We start from the raw sequence: 25353 nt of genomic DNA on the forward strand, positions 1-25353 counted from the left end.
TTTTATTTCTAACTTATTCCCCTTTTTTATATACATATATAACTGACACCATATCAATTTTTTATACAATTTTTTATACAATTTTTTATACTGTCATATATCTTTATATCACATGTTATATATTATTTATATTTTTCATATATATTATTTAAATTTTTTATATATCCATTCAGCTCTTGACCACTACACCATGCTCCCTCTTTTAACCAACCAACATTATTTATTCATCTGTTTATTCACTAGCAGTATGCATTTATTCAAATGGTCATCCAACTTGAATGTAACATTGTTACCATCCTTACACGCACCGAGAGACCTCCTCCAGAAGAGATGCCGGCCCTTTGTTTACATTAAGCTGATTGGACTACGGCTAACACACCTCCACGTTTCATTGGTCCAGGCCAGTCACGTGACCGGAGAACCCGACTTGACAGCGCTCGGCTCTATGTGACATCTGAAGCCACCACGAGTCCTCTGAAACTACTCTAGAAGGTATCTACCTCCAGCAAACTTATCCACCAGTTCGCTCTCTCTACGGGCGACGCTCTCCAGTGTTACCCTTTCCGTTATTCGGCTATTCTGATTGGATGCCACCTTACATACCCCCGGCCCGTCATTGGCCAACGAGTAACACATGACCTAACATTTCAGCGAACTGCATTGCGTCCTGCCGGCTATCCCGTACCACTACCGCGGCGATCATCTGTCATGTTCATGGACTCTTTGAGAAATATATATATATTTACATTATTCCAATTCATATGTACTACTATACCTATAAAGCTTATGCTATTTATATTTATTCTATTGTTTGCATTGTTATGTCCATAAAGATGGGGAAGAGAAAAAAAAGAAAAAAAAAAAAAATATGCTAATTAGGGGCGGGATTGGCGCCCTTTTTCGTGCATTTAAAACGATTCCTGTACCTTTACTGTTATGCACTTTATTTTTGAGAAAGGAGACCTAATAGTCTCCGAAACGCGTCATAGTTGTGCTTTTAAGAATAAACCTATTGTCTTACTACATCCGGCTATCTTTGGATAATTTTGGCAGCGCTGGTAATATATACCCCTGCGTTTTTATTTTTATCTCTTACCTATACTTACTAAGAACATGACCTTCCTGCAGCTCTTTCCGATAGTTATGGCGGTTGAGTTATGGGTGATGCAAATGGCAAACAGGAGAATTTATTTTTGGACAGACAGAGTGTGGTTCATGCAGTAAATAATCTAACATCTTTCTCGTTGCCAGTGTTAGCAGTGTTGGTGTTAAAGTGCTAAATTCAATATTGTTTTTAGAGTAAAACATGTCCCAGGTGAAAAAACACTGTGGCTGAATCTATTTCCCCTTTTCAGTGGACTTATTTTAAGGATTTACACCACAATTTCTCTGAACATTAGCTGCCGGTCATAATAATGGGACTTCACTGTGTATATACTTACTGCTGTTCCTCAAGTGTAGCTTAAAGGGATACTCCAGCGAAAAATTTCTTTCAAATCAACTGGTTTCAGAAAGTTATATAGATTTGTAATTTACTTCTATTTAAAAATCTCCAGTCTTCCAGTACGTATCAGCTGCTGTATGTCCTGCAGGAAGTGGTGTATTCTTCCAGTCTGACACAGTGCTCTCTGCTGCCACCTCTGTCCATGTCAGGAACTGTCCACAGCAGTAACAAATCCCTGTAGGAAACATCTCCTTCTCTGGACAGTTTCTCTCTCAGACAGAGGCAGCAGTGGAGAGCACTGTGTCAGACTGGAAAGAAAACACCACTTCCTGCAGGACATACAGCAGCTGATAAGTATGAGAAGACTTCAGATTTTTAAATAAAAGTAAATTACAAATCTCTATAACTTTCTGAAACCAGTTTATTTGAAAGGGAAAAAAAAATGAAGTGTGATTCACTGTCAAGAGACATTGGCCTCAAGGCTGGTGACAAGTCTTCCATAATGAATGCCTGTGGTGGCCACTGGATACGATGTTTACATGGTGCTGGACGAAACAATTATTAGGTTTGACCCCCACTGGATGGACCACACTTTTTTTTTTATTCACCAACTGTAGATTGTTTACCAATACTAAAATGATGCGAAATGGTGCAAAACGGACCCCTTGATGCAACGTCCATGCCTCTTGCAATGATTGCGGGATAGTTGCACATACAAATGAACAATAGTAAACAAACTTATTTCTCCCCATTTCCTTCAGTTGGAGAATTACACAAACTATCAGGCATCGGTTTAGTTGTGCAAACCCCGGATTATGCCACAGAAGTCCGCCCCTAACAGTGTATACATGTAACAATTTATATGGTGCTGGTTCCCTGTAAACCCAGACACCACAATAAATAATGCTGCATGAACCGATCCGAGATCTAATATTTACAATGGTTTCTGTAAATGTAGTTCCTCAGGGGAGGGGTCTTCCTGGTAACATCATATAGGAGAGAGCCAATCAGATGTCTCCATCCATCTCCTACTTCTCCACCTCCCCTCTCACAGCATGCAGCCCCACAGACACTGAGAAATCCTGCATCTGCATGATCCTGGCCAGTTCCCATACCTATGTTAGTGCCCCCCAGTGTCCAAGTGCTTGATATTTGTTCTCAATGTTGTGTTAGTGTTTTATGCTGCAGTGTGTTTTAGATTTCACCTTTGATTTGTAACCAGGCCGTGCTGTTGCCATGAAAAGGTTTCCCAGCCCTAAGACTGTAGGAACCTTCTGGAAGGAAGGCAAAGCTTAGTGAAAGCGCAGCCTTTTCAGAAGGAAGTCAGTGTCGGTGTGTAGTATAGCTAATGTTTGAGTGCAGGTGCAAATGGAGAAAAGAGACACTTGTAACCTGTGAGCAGAAACTGTACAAGGACCTCAGCGCTGGACTAGGCCAGTAGCCTGCACCTTGACCTCACACACCCATGGGCAGGGCCGTATTTACCACTAGGCACCCATGGTCCCAGCCCCTTGTAGGGGGACAGCACCAGGGAGCAGGGGGAAGTGAACAACTTTTTTCTTTTTAGTCTCCCACCTCCTGTTCAGACTTGCCAGTAAATATGGTGTCTTTTTGAGGGGAGGGGGTATGTTGGTATTGGTCAGGTCTGGTGTGGCGGTGTTATCCAGTCACAGTATGGCGGTATTGATCAAGTCTGGTATGGCAGTGTTATCCAGTCACAGTATGGCGGTATTGGTCAGGTCTGGTATGGCAGTGTTATCCAGCACAGTATAGCGGTATTGGTCAGGTCTTGTATGGCGGTGTTATCCAGTCACAGTATGGCAGTATTGGTCAGGTCTGGTATGGCAGTGTTATCCAGTCACAGTATGGCGGTATTGGTCAAGTCTGGTATGGCGGTGTTATCCAGTCACAGTATGGCAGTATTAGTCAGGTCTGGTATAGCGGTGTTATCGAGTCACAGTATGGCAGTATTAGTCAGGTCTGGTGTGGCGGTGTTATCCAGTCACAGTATGGCGATATTGGTCAGGTCTGGCGGTGTTTTCCAGTCACAGTATGGTGGTATTGGTCAGGTCTGGTATGGCATTGTTATCCAGTCACAGTATGGTGGTATTGGTCAGGTCTGGTATGGTGGTGTTATCCAGTCACAGTATGGCGGTATTGGTCAGGTCTGGTGCTGTTATCCAGTTACAGTATGGTGGTATTGGTCAGGTCTGGGGTGGCAGTGTTATCCAGTCATAGTATTGTGGCATTGGTCAGGTCTGGTGCTGTTATCCAGTCACAGTATGGTGGTATTGGTCAGGTCTGGAGTGGCAGTGTTATCCAGTCACAGTATGGTGGTATTGGTCAGGTCTGGTGTGGCAGTGTTATCCAGTCACAGTATGGCGGTATTGGTCAGGTCTGGGGTGGCAGTGTTATCCAGTCATAGTATGGTGGTATCAGGTCTGGTATGGTGGTGTAATCCATTTACAGTATTGCGGTATTGGTCAGGTCTGGTATGGCATTGTTATCCAGTCACAGTATGGTGGTATTGGTCAGGTCTGGTGTGGCGGTGTTATCCAGTCACAGTATGGCGGTATTGGTCAGGTCTGGTATGGTGGTGTTATCCAGTCACTGTATGGTGGTGTTGGTCAGGTCTGGTGTGGCAGTGTTATCCAGTCACAGTATGGTGGTATTGGTCAGGTCTGGTGCTGTTATCCAGTCACAGTATGGTGGTATCAGGTCTGGTATGGTGGTGTTATCCAGTCATAGTATGGTGGTATCAGGTCAGGTATGGTGGTGTTATCCAGTCACAGTATGGTGGTATCAGGTCTGGTGTGGCGGTGTTATCCAGTCAAAGTATGGCGGTGTTGGTCAGGTCTGGTATGGCAGTGCTACCCAGTCACAGTATGGTGGTATTGGTCAGGTCTGGTGTGGCGGTGTTATCCAGTCACAGTATGGTGGTATCAGGTCTGGTGTGGCGGTGTTATCCAGTCACAGTATGGCGGTATTGGTCTATATATACATATATTAGCCTGTTCAGTGCATTTTCAACAACACTATGTCATGTCATAGCAAAGAGGAGTATGTGCTGTGCTGAGGGAATTAGACTGGGACGCTATAAAAAATTAAACACTAAAAATTTTTTTTTTAAATATACCAAACAAACTTTACTTTATTAAAGATACATAGGTGATACATAAAGGGCTGACATCTGTGTACCCAGTAAGTCACTGGGTACAATATCCCAGCGCTGAGATGAGTGGTGGAAACCGGATCAAAACCTGGAGACATATAGAGACACCAGGACCAGGAAGCCGGCGATGGAGAGCGCCATCTTGTTGACGATGGCAGAATTGCAGAGATCTGTATAGCAGCAGGTCTGAGAGAATGAAGCACCAGAGGGTATAAAAGCAGGCGGCTGCTTACATTCTGACTGTAGAGTACAATATGTTACGTCATATTCAGAACTACCTGCAAGAGAACAACATATACAGTATAAAGCACTGATGTATGGGAACTAATGCCGAACTCCAAATCCCTTACAAAGATAATAGTCAGACTAGAGCTTTCTCCAAAAGGAAGAGTCACCCACATGTACACAGATGTTTTAGGTTTATTTGCATATTATTTTTCCAATAGACCGTTCCTGGAAATAAGGCTAAGTTCACATTGCGTTTTCAGACCTACGTCGAGCAACACATCGGGAATCTATGAAAAAAAGATGCAGATGCTAGCCCGATGTGTACCCCAATGTGTACCCCGGTGTGTTGATGACGACCCCATTGATGTAAATGAGCAGCATGTAGTCATTGCGTTACTATGTACTGTCCATATCCTGGACGTATACCTTTTTTTTGTTGTGCAGGACTCAAAGGCGACATCTTCATGCTATTGAGTCCTGCACAAAAAAAGTATATTCCAGGGGGTGCGGGTGGGGAATATACTGGGGGCCATCTACTAAAGGGGGGACTATATTGGGGGTGATATACTAAAGGGGGACTACACAGGGGGGGCTTATACTGACAGGGGGACTGCATTGGGGGCCATCTACTAAAAGGGGAGTAAACAGGGAGTGCTCTGATTCGAGGGAGCTCATTGCTCTAGGGTCTTGCATCTGTGTGTTGAGGGGCAGGTTCGGTGGACAGCCCAGGGCCCAGAGTTCATTCAATCCACCATTGATCTCAACATATACAAAAGTGGAATGTTTCATCTTTTTTTTTTTTTTTTTGTTATAGCATAATTCAGTAAGGTTTTTGTTGGGTTTACAGAATTATTCTGCTGCACAATGAGGAAATTGTTGCTCAAGAACCATACCCCAAATGTTTTGTACAAAAGTTGACCCAAAATCTGTTGGTTTCCCAGCAAACCCCCCATCGATGTCCACTAATTCTCCTAACCGTCCCTTTATTTTTCCTTCCCCTTTCTCTATCCCCTCCCTGTGTATTGATATCTAAGGATTTACATAAGCGGTGATGCTAAGTCCAGTAAGTCCATGCAGCAGCAGTTATGTGGATGTCATCACCTTAAGCAAAAAAGATCTAAGACCGATGGAGCTTCAGCGCTGGATATATAACAGGTGTATATTGGCTATATTTTAATTGTCTTGGGTTACACTTACCATTTTTAACATGAACTAATAGGCATGCAGATCCTTCCGGACATGGGACGATAGTTGTAGTTTTACATTGACCATCTGTGCATGAATAACATCTCAGGGAATGAACTGCAAGGAGAGAAGATTCCTTATTAAAACCACAGTCCTATAAAGTGGACATCAGGAAACACAATCTGTTATCGGTTCTTCAAATTTTTCATATTTCATGCTAGGTTGTAGTATTAATTTTAATATGTCAGGTGTAGTAGTATAACACATTATGGTATTAGGAAGGGGGAGGTCCGGCAGTTTTAATCTCTGCGTTTTCTGGAGGAAAGCACGAAAGTGTGAGACATGTGTCGGGCGGTCCCATGGGTCCCAGGGATACTGGTGAAGTAAGGCAACAGTGATAATATGTTTTCTGAAAAAAAAAAAAAATACATTTGGTGACAGATCAAGCATCACTGCATCAAGAGTCACTGAGCTCCTTACCTCCTTCCTGTTGGTTTGGCGATTCATGTATAGAGTCTGCTCTTATGCAGGCTCTATACATAGATCGTTGGTAACACTGATCTATGCTATGCTATGGCATAGCATAGATCAGTATATGAAATCTTAAGATTGCATAATTTACATTAAATGAAAGGGTAAATAAAAATAAGTAATAAAAAAAGTTTTTAAAAGTATTAAAAACCCCTTATAACCCCCCCCCCAATAAAAGTTTAAAATACCCCCTTGCCCATTATAAAAATCTAAAGCAATAAACATATTACATATCGTAGCGTGCGGAATTGTCCGATCTATTAAAATATAACATTATTGTTCCCGGACGGGGAACAACGTTAACAGGGAAAAAATAAATGCACCAGGATTGCTGATTTTATTAAATTATATATCAAAAAATTTTTTTTATAAAAAGCGATCAAAATTTTTCTGTTATACCAATATGATCATGGTGCAAAAAATGACACCCCCAACCAGCCCTGTAGGTGGAAAAATATAAGCGCTATGGCTCTTAGAAGGTGAGGAGGAACATTGCTGTTAGGGCCACGGCGGCGTCCCGTGCTCCGGACCGCCGCCGCACCCTCTCTCCTGCATCTGCAGCAGCCGGTGTCCATAGGCAGGGACCCGGCACTGCTGTTGCTTCGGCCCCGGGGGGCGCCTCACCCCCGCCTCCTAGGGCGCGTGTGTGCGCCGGCTGTCTCAGATTTAAAGGGGCAGTGCGCTCCTAATTGGCCTGTACGTCAATCACTCCCCTATAAGTTCCAGCCCTGCCCCCTTCCAGGTGTTGGAGCCTCTACATGCTTCCCATAGCGTTTGGCCCAGCCCCCTGTTGTTCCTGATTCCTGTCCGCTACCTAGTCCCTAGTCCTTGTTCCTGATTCCTGTCCGCTACCTGGTCCCTAGTCCTTGTTCCTGGTTCCTGCTCCTCTGTTACACTATTGCTCCTGTGTTCAGCCTGTCACCTGCGGTTACGCCTACAGACCTCTGCCAGCACCATCTCCTGCCTACTGCTCCTGCCACGCCTCGCCTGCCGTCACTAGCAACCAAGCCAGGGGTAGCGACCTGGGGGTCGCCTGCCGCAGCAAGTCCATCCCGCCTTGCGGCGGGCTCTGGTGAAAACCAGCGGCCCCTTAGACTCCGCTCCCTGGTGAGGTTAGTGCCATCGCTAGTGACGGTCCAGTGGATCCACTACTCCAGGCGTTACAATTGCATTAATCTGACCCAGACTTTTGCGCATCAAAGCTCGGTCTTGAAGGGGTTAATTACTCTATATGCATTATTGTGTGTAGCCAGCAGATGGGGCCAGAGTACCATATAATCTAATACTTTTCTATTTTATCACACCACCGCATACTGGTGTGTAACTATTGTGGCCTGCTTTTTTTAACAGTACCCTGTGTAATCCCCTGGTTGTTGTTTCTGTCTGTATAGTAACCAGTGATGTATAGGATTTTATATAAATAATTTTATTACATTTGTGCAATAAAGATGAATTGTTTCTCTACTTGATTGTGGTGTTGATCAATTTGTAGGATATATATGGTGGATCGTCTAGTTATTCATATGTTCTGCAGGTTCTGACTGTCTGTAGCATTGTATGTTGAATCTGGTCTCCAGTTTAAGACCCAGAAAGGACCATTGTATGTTAAATATATTATAACCTGAGGCTATTGTAAGTTAAGGGACCACTGTGTTGAGAACTTTTCAGTACAAAAAAAAATACTAGTCAAACTAGCTGTATTTAAAGGGATTATCCAGCACTACAAAAACATGGCCACTTTTCCCCCTATTGTTGTCTCCAGTTCAGGTGCGGTTTGCAATTAAGCTCCATTTACTTCAATGGAACTGAGTTTCAAAACCCCACCCAATCTGGAGACAAGAGAGGGGGGAAAGCGGCCATGTTTTTGTAGCGCTGGATAACCCCTTTAAACCCAGTTATGCTGCTTGTTAGCAAAGTAAGGATATGTGCACACTATCGAATTTGGGTGGAATTTTCAAGCGGAATCCGTGAGATGGTCTCCTCTTGAAGTTCCCTCTGTCCCATAGACACAATGATATTCTGAAACTCAATCCGCCGTCCGTCTAAAGAATTAACATGTTTGTCAATTGACATGATTGGGATTCAGAATATCATTGAGTCTATGGGAGAGGCGGAACTTCAAGCGGAGACATACCCTAAGAGTAAAGGCCATATTACACATAACGATTGTCGGCTTTACTTGGCCTTTTTGTGTAATAGCGCATGTTGAAAGGCAACAATTAGTCCACATGCACAATTTCCGATCTTGGTCATGTCAGCGACAGTCTGCTGCTCATCAGACCACCACTGACTTCAATGGGCAGCCCGAGCTATCTAAGGATCTCCTCTCCCTGCTCCCTGTCTGTGCGTGTAATAGCAGAGGCTTCGAATAGGAAACAAGGGGGAATCGCTTGCTTCCCCAGGAAAATTGTGCAGTATATTAAGTGAGTGAGTAGAGCGTACAAGCACATAAAGTCCGTGAAGGAGATAAATTAGAACAAAGTTGGTTGCCAAGGTCTACTCGCTGTAGTTTAGGACCAAGCATGGTTCCTGAAGGATATGACAACCATAACTTGAGTACAATCCTTACCCCAGCCTAAAAGATGTTTATTTTGCAGTCACTGCATTCTACAATACACCAGCATAACGTAGGGTCTTCAAGAAGAAGAAGAGGACCAGCATTATCCTAAACACCTTCATATGTGCACTGTATTCGGGGAAACAAGAAACCCACTGCAACCCGGAAGGTCACCGACCACTGGAAAATCCAGCCAGCCGCCAAAACATAGCAGGTACAAACATCACACCTGTGTGCTGGACAAGAACCGGCGTCACGACCATCCCGGCGGAGCGGTCAGGCAAATACCATCTAGCCCAACACACCACACTAAAACCTACCACACCATCTCCTCCTCATACACTACTATACCATGACACGTATACACAGTATGGTAATATTACAGTCAGTCATTGGTGGATTTATCTTACGTACATACACTTCTGTACTTACCAGTCTGAAAGCTGAACAAGAAGAGAATGGACAGGGATAGGAGATGTGTGAGCCGCATGGTGTCCTGATGTCTGGATAGAGTTTCTGCTTCTATTACTATAGTGACCTTTTTCCTTTGATAGCTCTATTCTCCTTATTGGTTATAGTATTTGGCGTAGGAGGCGGAAGAGGATTGTGTATTTTATAACCTGCAGAGTATGTGGATATGATAAGAGGTTTTCACAATGAAGACCTTTTCTCCTAGTAATGATACAACTTCTCAGATGTAAAGCCAGGTTCGCTCTATGTAAAAAACAACGGCCCTTGTTATGAAATATGGCCGTTGTTTTTACAAAGTGTAAACCTGGCCTAATAGTGTAAGATTTAAAGGGGATATTCGGAGTATAAAAAAAATATTTTCATATCAGAAATCAGAGATTATTTCAGGTACCCAGATAGGGTAGCAGCTGAGCCAGTTACATTATCAAAAAGATACAACCTAATGGACACCCTTGGCTTTGCGGACGAGCAGAGTTCTGGCTGTGCAGACAATGGGCAGTAGGTCAGGACAGGCAGCAGATGAAGGGAATGGGTCAGGAAACTAATTGCTTTGCTGGGATTTTATTCCTTTCCTCGAGCACCACCGCAACCCTCACAGACTGCTGCTCCACACCTGTCACCGACTAGCTAAGCGGCCAGTCCATCAGCCAGGTAGGTCATGATGTGTCAGCGGAGGAGATCCCGGAGCCAGGCGGGGGTCTCACCGCTCACTGCAGGCACGGGGAGAAGTAAGTTTCTACTCCTGATCAAATTGCCCCCTGCCAGTGGCCGGACTTCTCCTTTATAGAGTCACCTTCACTAAAAATAACTCTTGATATGTCAAAAGTCATTGATGACAGTGGTTCTTACTGAGACCCGCTGTGATCAGGAGATATAGCTGGGGACAGACAACTTATCCTTTAAGGGAAAATAGATCTTAACTGTTCCCATGTAACAGTCTTATAGGATCAACATGTAACCGAGCAATTAGCACAATTCCTAAGGGAATTGTGTCCACTACACCATTGCTGAGGTGACAATTCCGCAGCTTCACTGCTTTTACAGGAAAGAAGCCTTTTCAGTACTGGAGCTCGTGCTACCCACCTAGGACGGGTTCTAGGCAGAACGCAGTCAGACATTGTCTAAACGTGAGTACGAGTATCACTTCACTACCTATATGTGTCCTTCAATTCCGACAGAGTACAGGATCTACACTGGGCAAGGGCTCCTCTGGCAACTCTTCTCCTCTTCTCTCTACCTCTACAACAGCACTACCACTTCTACCAAAGCACGTCTTCCAAGCACCTATTCTATTCTATTGTCAGCCACCAAGTTGTATCACGATCTGTATTAAGTGTACCGTTCACTTGCGATGTTCTTCAGTAAACTGTTCTATTTTTACACCTAACGCACAGGACTCTGCCTCCTATATCTGCACCTACACCTATACACACACTGCTTTCGACCTTGGGCTTTTTTCCCCTCTCTGTGGGTGGTGGTATCGGCCTCCCGGCTGGGTTGCAGTGACAAGAGCCCAAGGGACCCGCAAAAAGCCTGGAGGTTACCGACCATTTGGGGACCATAACCAGCCATACAAAGCAGGTACCAACATCACACCTGTGTACTGTTAGGGTCCTATTACACTGAGAGAATTTTAACGATTAACGACTAACGATAAACGATGGCTAACGATAAATTCGAAAGATATAATGATTTTTCGCACGATAATTGTCCAGTTTAATAGGGCCCTTACAGTGCTGGCGTCATGACAAATAACATCAACACTACTAGCCGAGCACACCACACATATCTAACAGTGAACTTTGGCTATGTTATCTCTGTATTCATTGCAGGCTATATCTTCTGCTAGAACTCCTGATAAGGCTAATATTATTAGTCTCAGCTACTGTAATACTGTACTATAATAGCTCTAAGCTATAGTGTTTTCTGTTGAGCTTTCTTGCTCAATGGCGATGATATTCCTTAGAAACCTCATGACTGGCCTTGGAAAGGTTGCGTCCGACCCCCAATGTTAGCTTATATTTTCCCCAGATTTTCCCCATTTTCACTCTCATTCTAAAAGCATACTAATAAGACAAGTCACTTTCCTTAAAAATTTAAAAAAAAATTAAATTTTTCACCAGTATTTTGATCAGTATTTTTTTTCAACCAAAATCAGGAATGGAACTGACAGGGTAAAATTATAATGGAAAGATTCTGTGTTTTTAACACACTCCTTGAAAAAATACTGATGGAAATACTATGTGTGAACATAGCCTTTAGGGAGCAAGTAATTTCTGAATTGGATTTGAGATTAGAAGCTACCATAAATCACTGCACCCTTTATAGAATTCACAACAAGATTTAGCAACTTTGTTAATTTTTTAGTTCATTCACTGGAATTAAAAGTACACTTCACATGTGAGAGACAGAATTTATTTTTAAAAAAATCCAGAAAATCACATTGTATGGTTTTCAAGTAGTAAATTTGCATTTTATTGCATGAAATAAGTATTTGATCCCCGACCAACCAGCCAAAGCTCTGGCTCGTGCAGACGGGTTAGTTTTTCTTTAAGAATCTCCTCCTACTCTGAACTCATTACCTGTATTAAGTGCAAATGTTTAAACTCGTTACCTGTATACAAAACACCGGTGTACATAATCAATCACACTCCAACCTCTCCACCATGAACAAGACCAAATAGCTGTCTAAAGACACCAGGGGCAAAATTGTAGACCTGCAAAGGCTGGGATGGGCTACAGGACAATAGGCAAGCAGAATGTTGAGAAGGCAACAATTATTAGAAAATGAAAGAAACACAAGATGACAATCTTCCTTGGCCTGGGCCTTCATGCAAGACCTCAAGGATGATTCTGCAAAAGGTCAGGAATCAGCCTAAAACTACATGGAAGGACCTGGTCAATGACCTGTAACACAGCTGGGACCACAGTCTCATAGATTACCGCTAGTAACACTCTACACTGTCATAGATTAAAATCCCATGTGAAGTTCACCAATGACCATCTGGATCATGGGTCTCCAAACTGCAATACTACATTTTAATACAAAGCTTTAGCTGTCTGGGCATGATGGGAATTGTGGTTTTGCAACAGCTGGAGGGCCGCAGTTTGGAGAGCCATGATCTGGATGATCCAGAGGAGTCATGGGAGAAGGTCATGTGGTCAGATGAGACCAAAATAGAACTTTCTGTTATTAATGCCACTCCCTGTGTTTGGAGGAAGAAGAAGGAGGATAGAAGGATGGAGGAGGATAGAAGGATGGAGGAGGGGGATACAGACGTATGTTAGAACATAATAGGTTAGTGACAATGGTTATTTACACAAAAAAGTTGCTGAATCACATACAAAAAAGGTAAAACCTTTTAAAACTTGTTAAAACAAAGGAGGAAGAATAGAGATGCCCAGGGTGTTACTTTTATAGTTCACTGTTATACATGATTCCGAAAACATATGATCTCCAAAATTAGGACTAATTGGAATTCCCCCTGACAGACAATACACTTACTATGATGTAGTCTGGCCATCTACCAGTGACTATATTTGCTTTATTAACCCCTTAGCGTCCCATGACGTACCTGGTACGTCATGGTGCCGCGGGGGGTGCTCAGAGCGGGGCACGTCCCTGGTGTCTAGTGGGGGGGAGATCCGTTCTTCTGGCCGGGCCGGGTCTCAGCGTCGGAATGACGCTGATCCCGGCTCAGCAATAGATTGCTATGGCCTGCAGCAGGCCATAGCAATCTATCACCGATTACAATGATCTTTGCTGTGTATATACACAGCATTGATCTCTATGAGAGATCAGTGCTGTCTATATACAAGTCCCCCAGGGGGGCTTCTAGTTTATGTAAAAAAAAAAGTAAAAATGTGTTTTAATTAATAAAAAATCCCCTCCCCTAATAAAAGTCCAAATCACCCCCCTTTTCCCATTTTATAAATATAAATGAATAAAGAAACAAATAAATAAACATATTTGGTATCGCCGCGCACGTAATCACCCGAACTATTAATCACATTCCTGATCTCGCACGGTAAACGGCGTCAGTGCAAAAAAATTCCAAAGTGCAAAATTGCGCATTTTTGGTCGCATCAAATCCAGAAAAAATGTAATAAAAAGCGATCAAAAAGTCGTATTTGCGCAATCAAGGTACCAATAAAAAGAACACATCATGGCGCAAAAAATGACACCGGACACAGCCCCATAGACCAAAGGATAAAAGCGTTATAAGCCTGGGAATGGAGCGATTTTAAGGAACATATATTTGTTAACAATGGTTAGAATTTTTTACAGGCCATCAGATACAATAAAAGTTATACATGTTATATATCATAGTAATCGTAACGACTTGAGGAACATGCATAACAAGTCAGTTTTACCATAGGGCGAATGACGTAAATGCAAAACTCCTCGAAATCAAAACAAATTCGTTTTTTTTTTTTCAATTTGACAGCGCAAATGATTTTTTTTCCGGTTTCGCAGCATATTTTATGGAAAAATAATGCCTGTCATTGCAAAGTACAATTGGTTTTGCAAAAAATAAGCGCTCATATACGTCTCTAGGGGAAAAAATGCAAGCGCTATGGACTTTTAAACATAAAATGGAAAAAGCAAAAGCTCAAAAACGAAAATTGGCTTGGACCTTAAGGGGTTAAATATTTATTTCATGTAATAAAATGCTACATTATTACTTATTAATCATACAATGTAATGATATGAGATTTTTTTTAAATAGATTCTGTGTCTCACAGGTGAAATGTACCTACAATAAACACTACAGATCTCGCCATTCTTTGCAGGTGGGAAAATTTGCAAATTTGGCAAAATACTTATCTTCCTCACTGTACATATAGTCAAGTACGATTTTGACTATTATTGTAATACTAACACTTTCACCTCTTCATCTCTGTAGTGTTGGACATTACAATAAGGATATAATGACTATAATATAAGCAATGAGACAATACTGTGTGACATAACCTCTCCACAAGGTGAGTGAAGTCATGTACAATCTCACTGTAGCTACATATGGCTAATTTAGCTGTTACATTCTGGTTTTCGCCTCGTGTTACCTTTACCAACATGACTCTGGTGTAGTTCTATGTGTGCGCCACCAGATGGCAGTGTGTTACACTGAAGCACATCCTCATGTCTGAAAAAAATGACATTCTGATATTACAGCATAGAGGGGCTGAGTATGGGGAGTCTGATGGCTGCTTGTCTGTGGGCCACACAGGCTCAGGTTCTTACACCATCATAAGCCAGCATAGGACAACTCCCTTTGGAGGTGACTATGGAGCCAATGGCTTGTTACTAGGATCTATAGATATGTCCTGGGGATGTGTCAAAAGTTTTGATATGATGAGGACTGGGTGTTGGAAGCACTATTGATCTCTAGAACCAGAGGGGGGAAGTGCAAAGCTCGGTGCTTCTCTCCGTATTTATCCCTCTTGCTGCAGCAGACAGGCTCCATAGAATTACTATGTAAGCGTATGTAGACACTACGAAATGGGGGCGCAAATTTCAAGTGGAGTCCGAGTGGCCGTCTCCGCTTGAAGTCCTACCTGTCCCATAGACTCAATGATATTCTGAAGCTCAATACGCCCTCCACCCAAAGATTTGGCATGGCGGACAGCGGATTGAACTTCAGAATATCATTGAGTCTATGAGACAGGTTCCGTAGTGTTCCCCAATCATCATCAGTCTGGGTCGGCAATGGGAAAGGATACTGTAAGAGTTGGACAGGTTGGTGTAGTATGTTTATACAAATACAAAGCAGAGAAAATCCCGGCACTGCCGCAGGGTAGGGCAGGGTGAGCAATCAGCATGATTCGAAGCAGCCGCAAGTGGATATATCGGTGAACCTTCAGGGGTGCTCTGTTGCAATACAGCAGGCATTAATTCACTTTAGTGCAGAAGGAGCAGATGAACGGCACCAATCGTTATAATGGATATTTATTTGTGAAGCACACGACACCAGTAACAAGTTGTGGTAGACAAAAAACGGCAGGGGCCTCACAATGGGCAACAGCCATTTCGCACATAGCGCCCTTCCTCTGGCCAATGGGAACATCCTGACGTATAGGGCGCGGGTTAAATACTCAGCCCCTGACACATAGTAGCAAATTCACATTCATATTTGTAAACTGAATTTCTTAAAGCAACAGTACCATTTTGTGTTACTAACAAATATATACACAATATCAGAGTAAACAGGAGCAGGTTTTTTATGTACCTAGATCCTGTTTACTCCAAAAATCTTTATATACCAAAATGGTACTGTCGCTTTAAGAAACTCTATGGGGGAGATTTATCAAACATGGTGTAAAGGGAAACTGGCCCAGTTGCCCCTAGCAACCAATCAGATTCCACCATTCATTTTCCAAAGACCCTGTGAGGAATGAAAAGTGGAATCTGATTGGTTGCTAGTGGAACTGAGACAATTTCACTTTTATGTTTTATAAATCTCCCCCTATGTATATATGTGAGTTTGTTACTATGTGTCAGGCGCAGGAGGATATATAAAAGGACGCTGGCTGACCTCAGGGAGATCAACCAAAACACCGCAGAGACACCATCACGTGTCTCGACGTCAGTGAACTAGCCAGACCTTCCTCCGGGAAAGAACAACCAAGCCAAGGAATGTCTCCAATTAAGGAAACCACCTAAGCACCTACGGTATCTATCCACAGACAGCTGTTTCTGGGTTTTTGCCCCTCATCAGTGTGGAGTAGGTTTCTGGCTAGTGGGAGCAATGACTAGTAAGTGCATGCAAAAGCAGGCAGGGTATGTAACCCGCGCCCTATACGTCATGATGTTACCATTGGCCAGAGGAAGTGTGCCTGTGCCCATTGGAACAGGGGCTGCTGTTCTTTGTCTACCGCAACTTGTTACCAGTGTCGTGTGCTTCACAAATAAATACCCATTATAACAATTGGTGAGTGCCGCTCATCTGTTCCTTCTGCATTAATGTGTTACAGCAAAACACCTTCACTAAGAGTGCAGGGAACCAACAATGCTCAGGTAAGACCGAATGAGCAGAGAATGATGATGATAGATGGACAAAGGTGGATCTGTAGTGCTGGCCAGAAGCACTGAGCACAGGCCAGGAGAAGCAGGGAAGCCAGATGGCACCCCTCACTATGAACCACCCAGGGACCCTAGGAGAAGAAAAGCCAGGACTGGACTGCCGACAGTAAGTAGCAGAGCACCAACCTGTCAGCATTACAGCTAGACTCTCAACATACGATCTAGTATCTCCAAAGAAGAAAATCCTTTTATTACTGCATTATTTTATTAATGAGTCAATGCAGCAATATATATACTCTATACTATATCCCAAACTGAACTGAACACATCATTGCGCCAGCTTGTCCTAGAAATATTACACATGTAGCCTGTAGCACGGTCGTGTCAGGACTAGTAGGAGATTGTGATGTGTATAATTTGTCGCACCCTAAAGTTTTTTTTGTAAATAACAAGTTTGTATACTGCTCACTCCCTCCACCTCATATGTTGTAACCTATTATATACCTCCTCTCTATAAGTGATATCATTCTGACCATAGCTTTTTAGTGGTACCAACTGATCGAAGGATGGGAGCATTGGTAGAATCTCATCAAGAGAGATGAATGCCATCTGGACTAGTCACAGTCCTCAACATTTCTATTTTCTTGCTGAACGGTGTCTCAATACTAATATCTGGTAGAGTATGTAAGAAGAAACTGGGAAAAGACTGGTGAAGCAATTTCCCTGGCGGTGGCATAGAGAAATCTATCAATCAGGATCATTAGCTCAGGGAAAAGACTCAGAAAAGCAACTTGGTGTCCTGTTGCTGGCTAAATTTTTAACTCAGACTGCCCCAGAGGTCTCAGTTAAATTGGGGCCATGACTGTTGGGGGAGGAGGGCTATAGCCCCTGCAGTCTTGTTTGTATAGGTGTATACATTTAAGCATAGGTAATTCTGCGCTAAGAGGAAGGAATATAAATGCCAGTACAATTTTATTTTTTTTTAAGTTACAGGTTGGAATTAACCCTCTAAGTCCAAGGAAAGGGAGATCCTTCAGACATTGTTCTCTAGAGGTTTCCTCCACAGGGGTTTTTTCCCCTCTTGAGTTCAAGCTATGTTTAGCAGAATTTTTATAGTTTTAGCTTGAACATGTAGTACCAAGGTATACATTCATGGCATTAAACTAAGTTTGCAAGAATGTGCAAATAAATAAATGCTTTATATACTGTCACAGTTTTGGTTAGATGTTTGGTGGTTCAGAAGCAAAGTGGAATTTGCAATGTGGAATTGGTGGACTAACTTTAACTTATAAAGTTAAACCTCATGGTGGTAACGTTCCATATCCAAACTTCATGAGGGGAGATGTATTAAACTGGTGTAAAGTAGAATTGTCTCAGTTGCCCCTAGCAGCCAATCACATTCCACCTTTCATTTTTTCAAAGAATCTTTGAGGAATGAAAAGTGGAATCTGATTTGGAATTTGGTTGTTGTTAGGGGCAACTGAGCCAGTTCTACTTTACACCAGTTTGTTAAATCTCCCCCATGGTATTTATGAAAGAGCACACAGACTTTCATAGTAAATTGTAAAATTAAGAAAACCTGTCAGAATTTATGCTGTCTGTGGTTTGGGCAGCATGAAAGTATTGATGGCTTCCGGTTAAGATCTCATCTGTGCCATAAATATAGATATTACCAAATAACAGTTAATATTTGCTATTGAATTCAGCCTTTACATGTAGAGACAAAGAGGAGGATTCCTCCTATGTATAAGAGAGGAGTCCCTAGGTTTGGTACATTTATTAAGGGTGTGATGCATTACCTAGAAAAATGAATCATTAAGGTATCGTTAGTAAACAGAAGCGACAGGGACACATGTCATTTTAAACTTGCTGCCATGGTGATGTGCTCCTACCGCATTTCCCCAAAAGTAAGATGCCCTCCCAAAATAAGACACCCCTATTACCCTACCAACTAGCCCAAAGTAAGGTGGGGACCCCCCCAAAAAATAATAAGGCACCCCTACTCTAAACTAGGGCATCCCCCGAAAGTAAGGCCTAATCCCTTTGTGGACCTTCACAGCCGGCGCAGCAGGCAGACTGGTCCATGCCCCCACGTCCTCCGCATGCCTCACCGAACAACGCCACCCGTCCCGTTGCCTTGGCAAATAAGACATAGGGGGAGATTTATCAAAGGGTGTAAAATTTAGACTGGTGCAAACTGCCCACAGCAACCAATCACAGTTCCACTTTCCTTTCAGCACTGCCTAAAGCTGAGCTGTGATTGGTTGCTGTGGGTAGTTTGCACCAGTCTAAATTTTACACCCGTTGATAAATCTCCCCCATAGTGCCTATTTTGGAGCAAAAACTTATATAAGGCACTGTCTTATTTTCATGGTAAAAATGTTAAGTTATCATTTAATTGCATTCACTGTGTGAAATAAGTAACAAGCCTGAGTGATGCTTCATTCTCTGTGGCAGCTGCCAGACAATCCCTTGACTTGTACATGTGTAATGTCTCACTATCCCTGTAGGGGCACTGTAGGAAAATTGAACGCTTGTTCCTGTTCACATTACAGGCAATCACTAGAGGTCCCAAAAACAACACAATCAGTGTTTGACTATTTTTTTTTCCTGAGACCCACTATGATCAGGAGATATAGCGCGGCAGCTGTGTGATCCACTTCCCGGCCATACAGTATCTCTGTAATAGCTGATTCTGACAGTGTAAGTCTATGAGACTACATTGACGGAACTGGCAAGTGGCCGGGGATTGGATTGCACGACTGCCTCGCTTTGTCCGCGTCTATATCTCCTGATCACATCAGGTCTCAGCAGTGAGAACCGTCTGTGATCAATAACTTTTGATGACATGTCATGTTATTTTTAATAGCTTTTTAAGGATGTTCAAGATCTTTTTCCTCTAGTATTGAGCAATGGCCAATTGAGCAGTACTGCTGCTGGGACCCTTTCAGCCTTACTTTATGGGGACATTTCGTTCTTTGTCATTGACGAGGACATCTTGCATAATAATAAGCATGCACATTAGTCATTGAAATTATAAACCCAATATAAATGCAAATTAAATTAATAAATCAGATAAAAATACTAGTATAACCTGGTTCTAGGTGTTGATGTTTCCCTGGAGGAACCTGACTCATCTTAGAGGCAGATAGCATTGTGTTTGGAGGTTACATGACACGCTTCTGCATGTCCCCACTGTGTGGTTTCAGTCGCACTCCTCCTGGGACAACAATTCCCGATCCATCCATAATGATCCCATAGAGGTCACAGAGTCATTGTGTACAGGTGCCACCACCGCAGTGCGGCTTCATGTCTACTCTCAGCAACGCATAGGTGTGCTCATAGTCTACTCTCGGGATGACCAGACACACCCTAGTTTGTGTTCTATAGAATTCTTTTTCTATACTAATGTCCCCACCCCTGTCGATACAGAACCATTGTCTTAATATTGTAAAAAGTTAGGGCTGGTGCTACTGTATAGTTGCATCTATATATAGTATAGTGATGCTTGAAAGTTTACAAACTCTTCCGTATTATCTATGATTCTGTGTAAAATTTCATCAGATTTCTGGTTCTGAAACTAGATGAAGGAACTTAAATCAAGTTGGTCGAAAATCCAGCCGATATTTCTGTTAATGTAGCCTCATAGCCTTACATTGTCAGCATTAGACGTTACAAAGATACGGCCAGGGAGTGAATGGGGTTGCTGCTGCGGCTATATCTCCTGATCACAGTGGGTCTCAGCAGACCCGCTGTGATCAACAACTTTTGACTTGATGACATAAAAAAACCAAAAATTGGCAGCACTCCTATACCTCTGTTAACATAGTAGGTTGCACGCCGCATGTGGCTTAAGTACAAATGAAAAAACAGAAAGTGCAACAGCAACCTACAGGTGCAGGTGCTTACTGTACATACTCCCCCCGGCATACACATGATAAAAACCTGCACTATAGATATAAAAAATTAGGATTTTTGCAAACTATTTGATCAAACAGTATATACCATGTCACCATGTTAAGGTGTCCTCAGAGACATCCCTGATGACATATCAAAAAGTTATTTTTGATGACAGGTACTCTTTTAAATGAAATGATAGTAGTGGATGACCAGTTTTTTTGAGAACACAAGGGGGTGTAGTTTCAGAACCATGTGTGTTAATACATGTGGGATAACTTAAAAAGGTTATCCCCTGTGACTGCCAACCTTAATGGAGCAAGATATTGGCCAATGTGGGGAAGAAAAATGACACAACAGTGGCTATTAATCACAGTGACGCCCTGCAGACTGTATAAATGATTACATACAGTTACATCCAGTGACTCGCAGGGGGCAACTTCTCTAAATCCTTTACTTTTCCTTTCTTTTCCGTCCAACCTGGGTCATCATGAAGAATTTTCCTGTCTGCAGCTCATATCCATAGAAACTGCTGGATAAACATTTACCCCCTGTAGTTGTATGCCACCACACTGTTCCTCCTGGAGTTGTATACCACCACAACATGCCCCCTGTAGATATATGCCACCACACAGTGCCCCCTGTAGTTGTATGCCACCACATGGTTCCCCCTGTAGTTGTGTGCCCCCTGTAGTTGTATGCCACCACATTCTGCTACCTGTAGTTGTATGCCTCCACACTGTGCCCCTGTAGTTGTATGCCTCCACACTGTGCCCCTGTAGTTGTATGCCACCACACTGTGCCCCCTGTAGTTGTATGCCACCACACTGTGCCCCCTGTAGTTGTATGCCACCACACTGTGCCCCCTGTAGTTGTATGCCACCACACTGTGCCCCCTGTAGTTGTATGCCACCACACTGTGCCCCCTGTAGTTAAATGCCACCAAACTGTGCCCCCTGTAGTGATTGCCACCACACTCTGAACCCTGTAGTTATATGCCAGAATCACCTACATGTGTTTTATAGACAGATGAGCTTTTTGGTGTAAATGAGAAATGTTAAGGAAAACCCTGCATAAAAACCTTGTGCCATCCGTGAAACAGGGTTGTAGCAGTATCATGTTTGGGCCTGTTTGCTGCATTGGGGCCCAGTTGATTTGCCATCATTGATGAAACAAAAAATTCTAAATTATGGCAGCAAGTTCTAATGGATAATGCTGGAACATCTGTTCATTGGGCGAATTTGGTAAGCCGCAAGATGCGTTTATCCACGAAACGTCTATCGCTTGCTATTTGTTATGCGTTTTTTTTACTCTGCTGTTGGCCTTAATAAAACATGAACCTAAGGACTTTTTGGTGAGTGCAGAACTCTTTTTCACTCATATATTTATATATGTCATATACAGGCAGAGCTCTTACGGCACACATTACTATACCAGGAGATTCTATATAGAGGGGTGCATTCAATGGGGACACACCATGGGGTCATTGTCAATCTGTATATAATAGTGAGACATTAATGGTGTTTTTGAGGTCCAAGTCAAGGAGACAAAGAATAGGGAGCACATCAAGACCCCTTGATGCTGATCCAACTGATGACCAAAATGGAGCCTCGAAAACTAGACAAACCATAGCATAAAAGGCAAAATACTCTGAAGAGGCCAAAAACATCGCAAACGGTGACATTGTGACTAGAAGCAATAGACCTTTAGTAGTAAATATCACCTCCTGACATTGAACTGAAAATTATATTACTACCCACTGAAGTTTTTTTTATATTATTTTTTATTCCCTTTTTAAGATAATATGTCTAAGCATAGTTATCTGCCCACATAGCCAAATTGGCGAGAGAAGTATTGGGCTGTGTTGGCACGCTCCCTGGAAGTTAGATCGTATTCGGGAATTTTTCATAAGAAGAGATTGAAGTAATGACCACATTGGGTGACCTCTATGATAACCAGTCCGTGATGTCAACACCAGTATACATAACACCTAAATAGGTTTGTGTGTAAACATGGCTCAGACTGATCGGGAACGAATCCAATATCTTTTTGTCCCAAATGTTGAAATTCCCACATTAGGTTTGTGTTACATGAACACTCGCCAAAACATGGAGGAAAGCGATTTACCTAGGTTGTAAATGTTCTTTGTATGTGCCATATGCCGGGGGTAGCTGTGTTGCGGCTGTTGCGTAAGTGTAGGGTCACTTGGTGTAGGGTCACGGTGGCCAGGAGCGGTGTTTGAACCCACCCCCATAACTGCGCTTGCGGTTAGGGATGACAAAAGTGTAGACAGGTGTATGGGTGCAGGTGCAAAATAAATGACCAGAGTCCAGTGGCTTAACCAGAATACTTGTAGAAACTTTAGTACAATACAGACTAAGCACCCTTGTGGTAACTGCAGGTGCAGGCAGGAGGTAGTAGCAATAAGAGTTGTAAGAACAGAGTGGAGTACAGGAACGTTTTGAGGGCCTTGTCCAATGTAGTAGTGTACTCTGCCGGGATAGTGTAGTTGAGAAGAGAAGTAACAGAAGAAGAAGATACTTGTACTCACATATAGATAACTTTGATCTGACTGCCTTTTGCCTTTTGTACAAGGTCCCAGATCCCTGCGCTGGTTTGAGCAGACTTTCCAAGACTTCGCAGAACAGCCTTGTGTTACAGTAGGATACAAAGGCATGCACAGTGCTTTGTCCTACTGGGGCCAGTACCTAACTCAGGTATGCTGCCCTGTGTGTTGCGGAAGGTATCCCTGGCTTGGACAAGGTTTTCCTCAGAGGACGTCTCTTCCTCCTAAGGGTCTAGCACTGCATGGACAAGGTTTTCCTTAGAGGACGTCTCTCCTACTTAAGGGTTTAGCACTGCATGGACAAGGTTTTCCTCGGAGGACGTCTCTTCTTCCTAAGGGTCTAGCACTGCATGCTAGTGGTAGTTACTTGCATAGAAGAAATAAGTCTCTTGGTCAAATACAAGGGTCCTGGCCTGAGCCAGGCCCCGACTTCACTGCAGCAAAAACTGCTCTGTGTTTTTCTCTCTCTAGTGACTGAACTAGAAAAGACTGTCCCCAGCAGCCCTATAAAAAGGAACTAGCTCTTTTTTAGGGACAACCTAGCTAGCCTGTGATTGGTGGGTCTGTGTGTGTGAGTTACTTTACCCAGGTGTATAAAACTTAGTGGCACACCTGTGCTGGGAAACTACATATGGGCCAGTGAACTGATAATACCCTCTGGTGGGTTCATTGGAGTTGGTCCCATCAGAACATCAGATAATCTTCTTAAAGTGAGTAATTTAGTAGGTTGTACGACTGAGGACTGTTTGCAGCATGCTAGGGATGAAAAAGGATCACCTGTATATCCCAGTAAGGTAAGTATTCTAAGGTTCCATTTACACAGAATTATCTGCCAAAGATTTAAAGCCAAAGACAGGAATGGATTTGAAAAGGAGAAATCTCAGACTTTCCTTTATGACCTGATCTCTGTTTATAGTCTGTTTCTGGCTTTAGCTTCAAATCTTTGGCAGTTAATCTGTCAGATAATCTTTCTGTGTAAATGGACCCTTAGGGGGACATGTATCAACTGGCGTTCTGGGGGTTTTCGGCGGAAATTGCTAATTTGCGCAATATTTTATACGCAAATGGCACTTTCCGCCGGGAACGCCGGGGGGCGGGGAGGGGGTGTGAAGGGAGCAGAAAGGAGGGCGCGGACTCCGCGCGATTCACCATCCGTTCCGCAAAAAGATACCGAAAACCTACTACAGTCCTCAGCTGGCGTAGGTTTTCGGCGGTGCGCACCAGAGCGCACGGGATTTATGTAGAGGCAGTCCGCGGGGACATTTAAAAAACGCCGGACTTAATAAATGTCCCCCTTAGAGTATGTGCTCCAGATCCGTGCTGTTCACACCACTCTAAATATTACACTTCGTGTACCTCAGTTCACACGTGAATGTCACTTATATGGTACTGCTCCATAAGTTCCTGCGGTATCACTTCTGCTGTGCTATTACTACTAACCTGTGTTTTAGATGCATTCCAATGCCATTGGTCATGGTGAAAATCAGTTGTCCATGTATGTGGAGATCCATAGAGCAATCAGCGATATGTTCCAGATAAAGTAATCCAAATGGTGCAGTGTGTCTATTGTCTCTTAAGATGGGAAGACAAGTCTTCCGAAACATGTTGAGGTCTTCTGTCCCTCTAAGGCTTCCATAGTTGTAACGTCACAATCTATCCCGCAAGGACTTGCACAGAAGGTGTTGAATGTGCTACTGGCCAAAAAGCGTCCCTTGCGAGAAGCAATTCTAGACACGCTACACAATTTAGATTATATTATCTGGAACATATTGCTGATTGCTTTACAACTTTCAGAACTGACCACCTCATGCGGCCTTTGCTCTCCTTATCTCCCACTTGGACTACTGTAACATCCTCCTCTCTGGCCTTCCATCTAACACCTTTGCTCCCCTCCAGTCTATCTTAAAAAAGGGTACTCCGTGGGTGTCCTCCGGGTACTCCGGTTTTCTCCCACACCCAAAAACAAACATTAAATATATATTAAAAAAAAAGGGTACTTCGGCAAAAATCTTTTTCCCAGTAATTAAAACACATTACAAAGTTATATAACTTTGTAATATGCTTCAATCACCTATCTGCCCCCTTCTCCATTTTCCCCCTCCACCCCCCACCAGGAAGTGAAGTAAACTCATTCTTACCTAATAACTGTTGACCCCAGGCTTTACTGTGGCAGCCATTTTGTGACAACAACATCATCAAGAGGGAAACTGGTCTAAGCCCTGTTAGGCCAGCCTCTCTTTGTCAGATGACTCAGGTTGCTAAGCTCTGATTGGCTGAG

The 25353-nt window shown here is 43.0% G+C and overlaps 1 protein-coding gene across 3 annotated transcripts; it reads right to left on the minus strand.

The window, feature by feature from the left end:
- Positions 1 to 4590: 4590 nt before the first annotated feature.
- Positions 4591 to 25292, minus strand: LOC138765716 (lymphocyte antigen 6 complex locus protein G6d-like). 3 transcript variants are annotated; one of them, XM_069942723.1, is made up of 3 exons: positions 25214 to 25292; positions 6042 to 6146; positions 4591 to 4894 (listed from the first exon to the last, which is right to left on the minus strand). In XM_069942723.1, exons 1-3 carry the CDS (start codon positions 25269 to 25271, stop codon positions 4698 to 4700), a joined length of 360 nt encoding a protein of 119 aa, XP_069798824.1. In that variant the 5' UTR covers positions 25272 to 25292; the 3' UTR covers positions 4591 to 4697. The 3 variants fall into 3 exon arrangements, with proteins under 3 accessions (XP_069798824.1, XP_069798826.1, XP_069798823.1); XM_069942725.1 differs by lacking the exon at positions 25214 to 25292 and adding an exon at positions 19707 to 19761; XM_069942722.1 differs by lacking the exon at positions 25214 to 25292 and adding an exon at positions 9550 to 9629.
- Between the last annotated feature and the right edge of the window lie 61 nt (positions 25293 to 25353).

The sequence above is a fragment of the Dendropsophus ebraccatus genome, chromosome 10, assembly GCF_027789765.1.
Source record: "Dendropsophus ebraccatus isolate aDenEbr1 chromosome 10, aDenEbr1.pat, whole genome shotgun sequence".
NCBI lineage: Eukaryota > Metazoa > Chordata > Amphibia > Anura > Hylidae > Dendropsophus > Dendropsophus ebraccatus.

What these genes read in the sequence shown, in the direction of transcription:
- LOC138765716 (XM_069942723.1), bottom strand. Translation starts at nt 25,271, where the DNA reads ATGATGTTGTTGTCACAAAATGGCTGCCACAGTAAAGCCTGGGGTCAA. An exon ending in CTGGGGTCAACAGTTATTAG is followed by an intron (nt 6,147 to 25,213) that starts GTAAGAATGAGT and finishes CTCTCCTTGCAG; the next exon opens with TTCATTCCCTGAGATGTTAT. An exon ending in ATTAGTTCATGTTAAAAATG is followed by an intron (nt 4,895 to 6,041) that starts GTAAGTGTAACC and finishes GTTCTCTTGCAG; the next exon opens with GTAGTTCTGAATATGACGTA.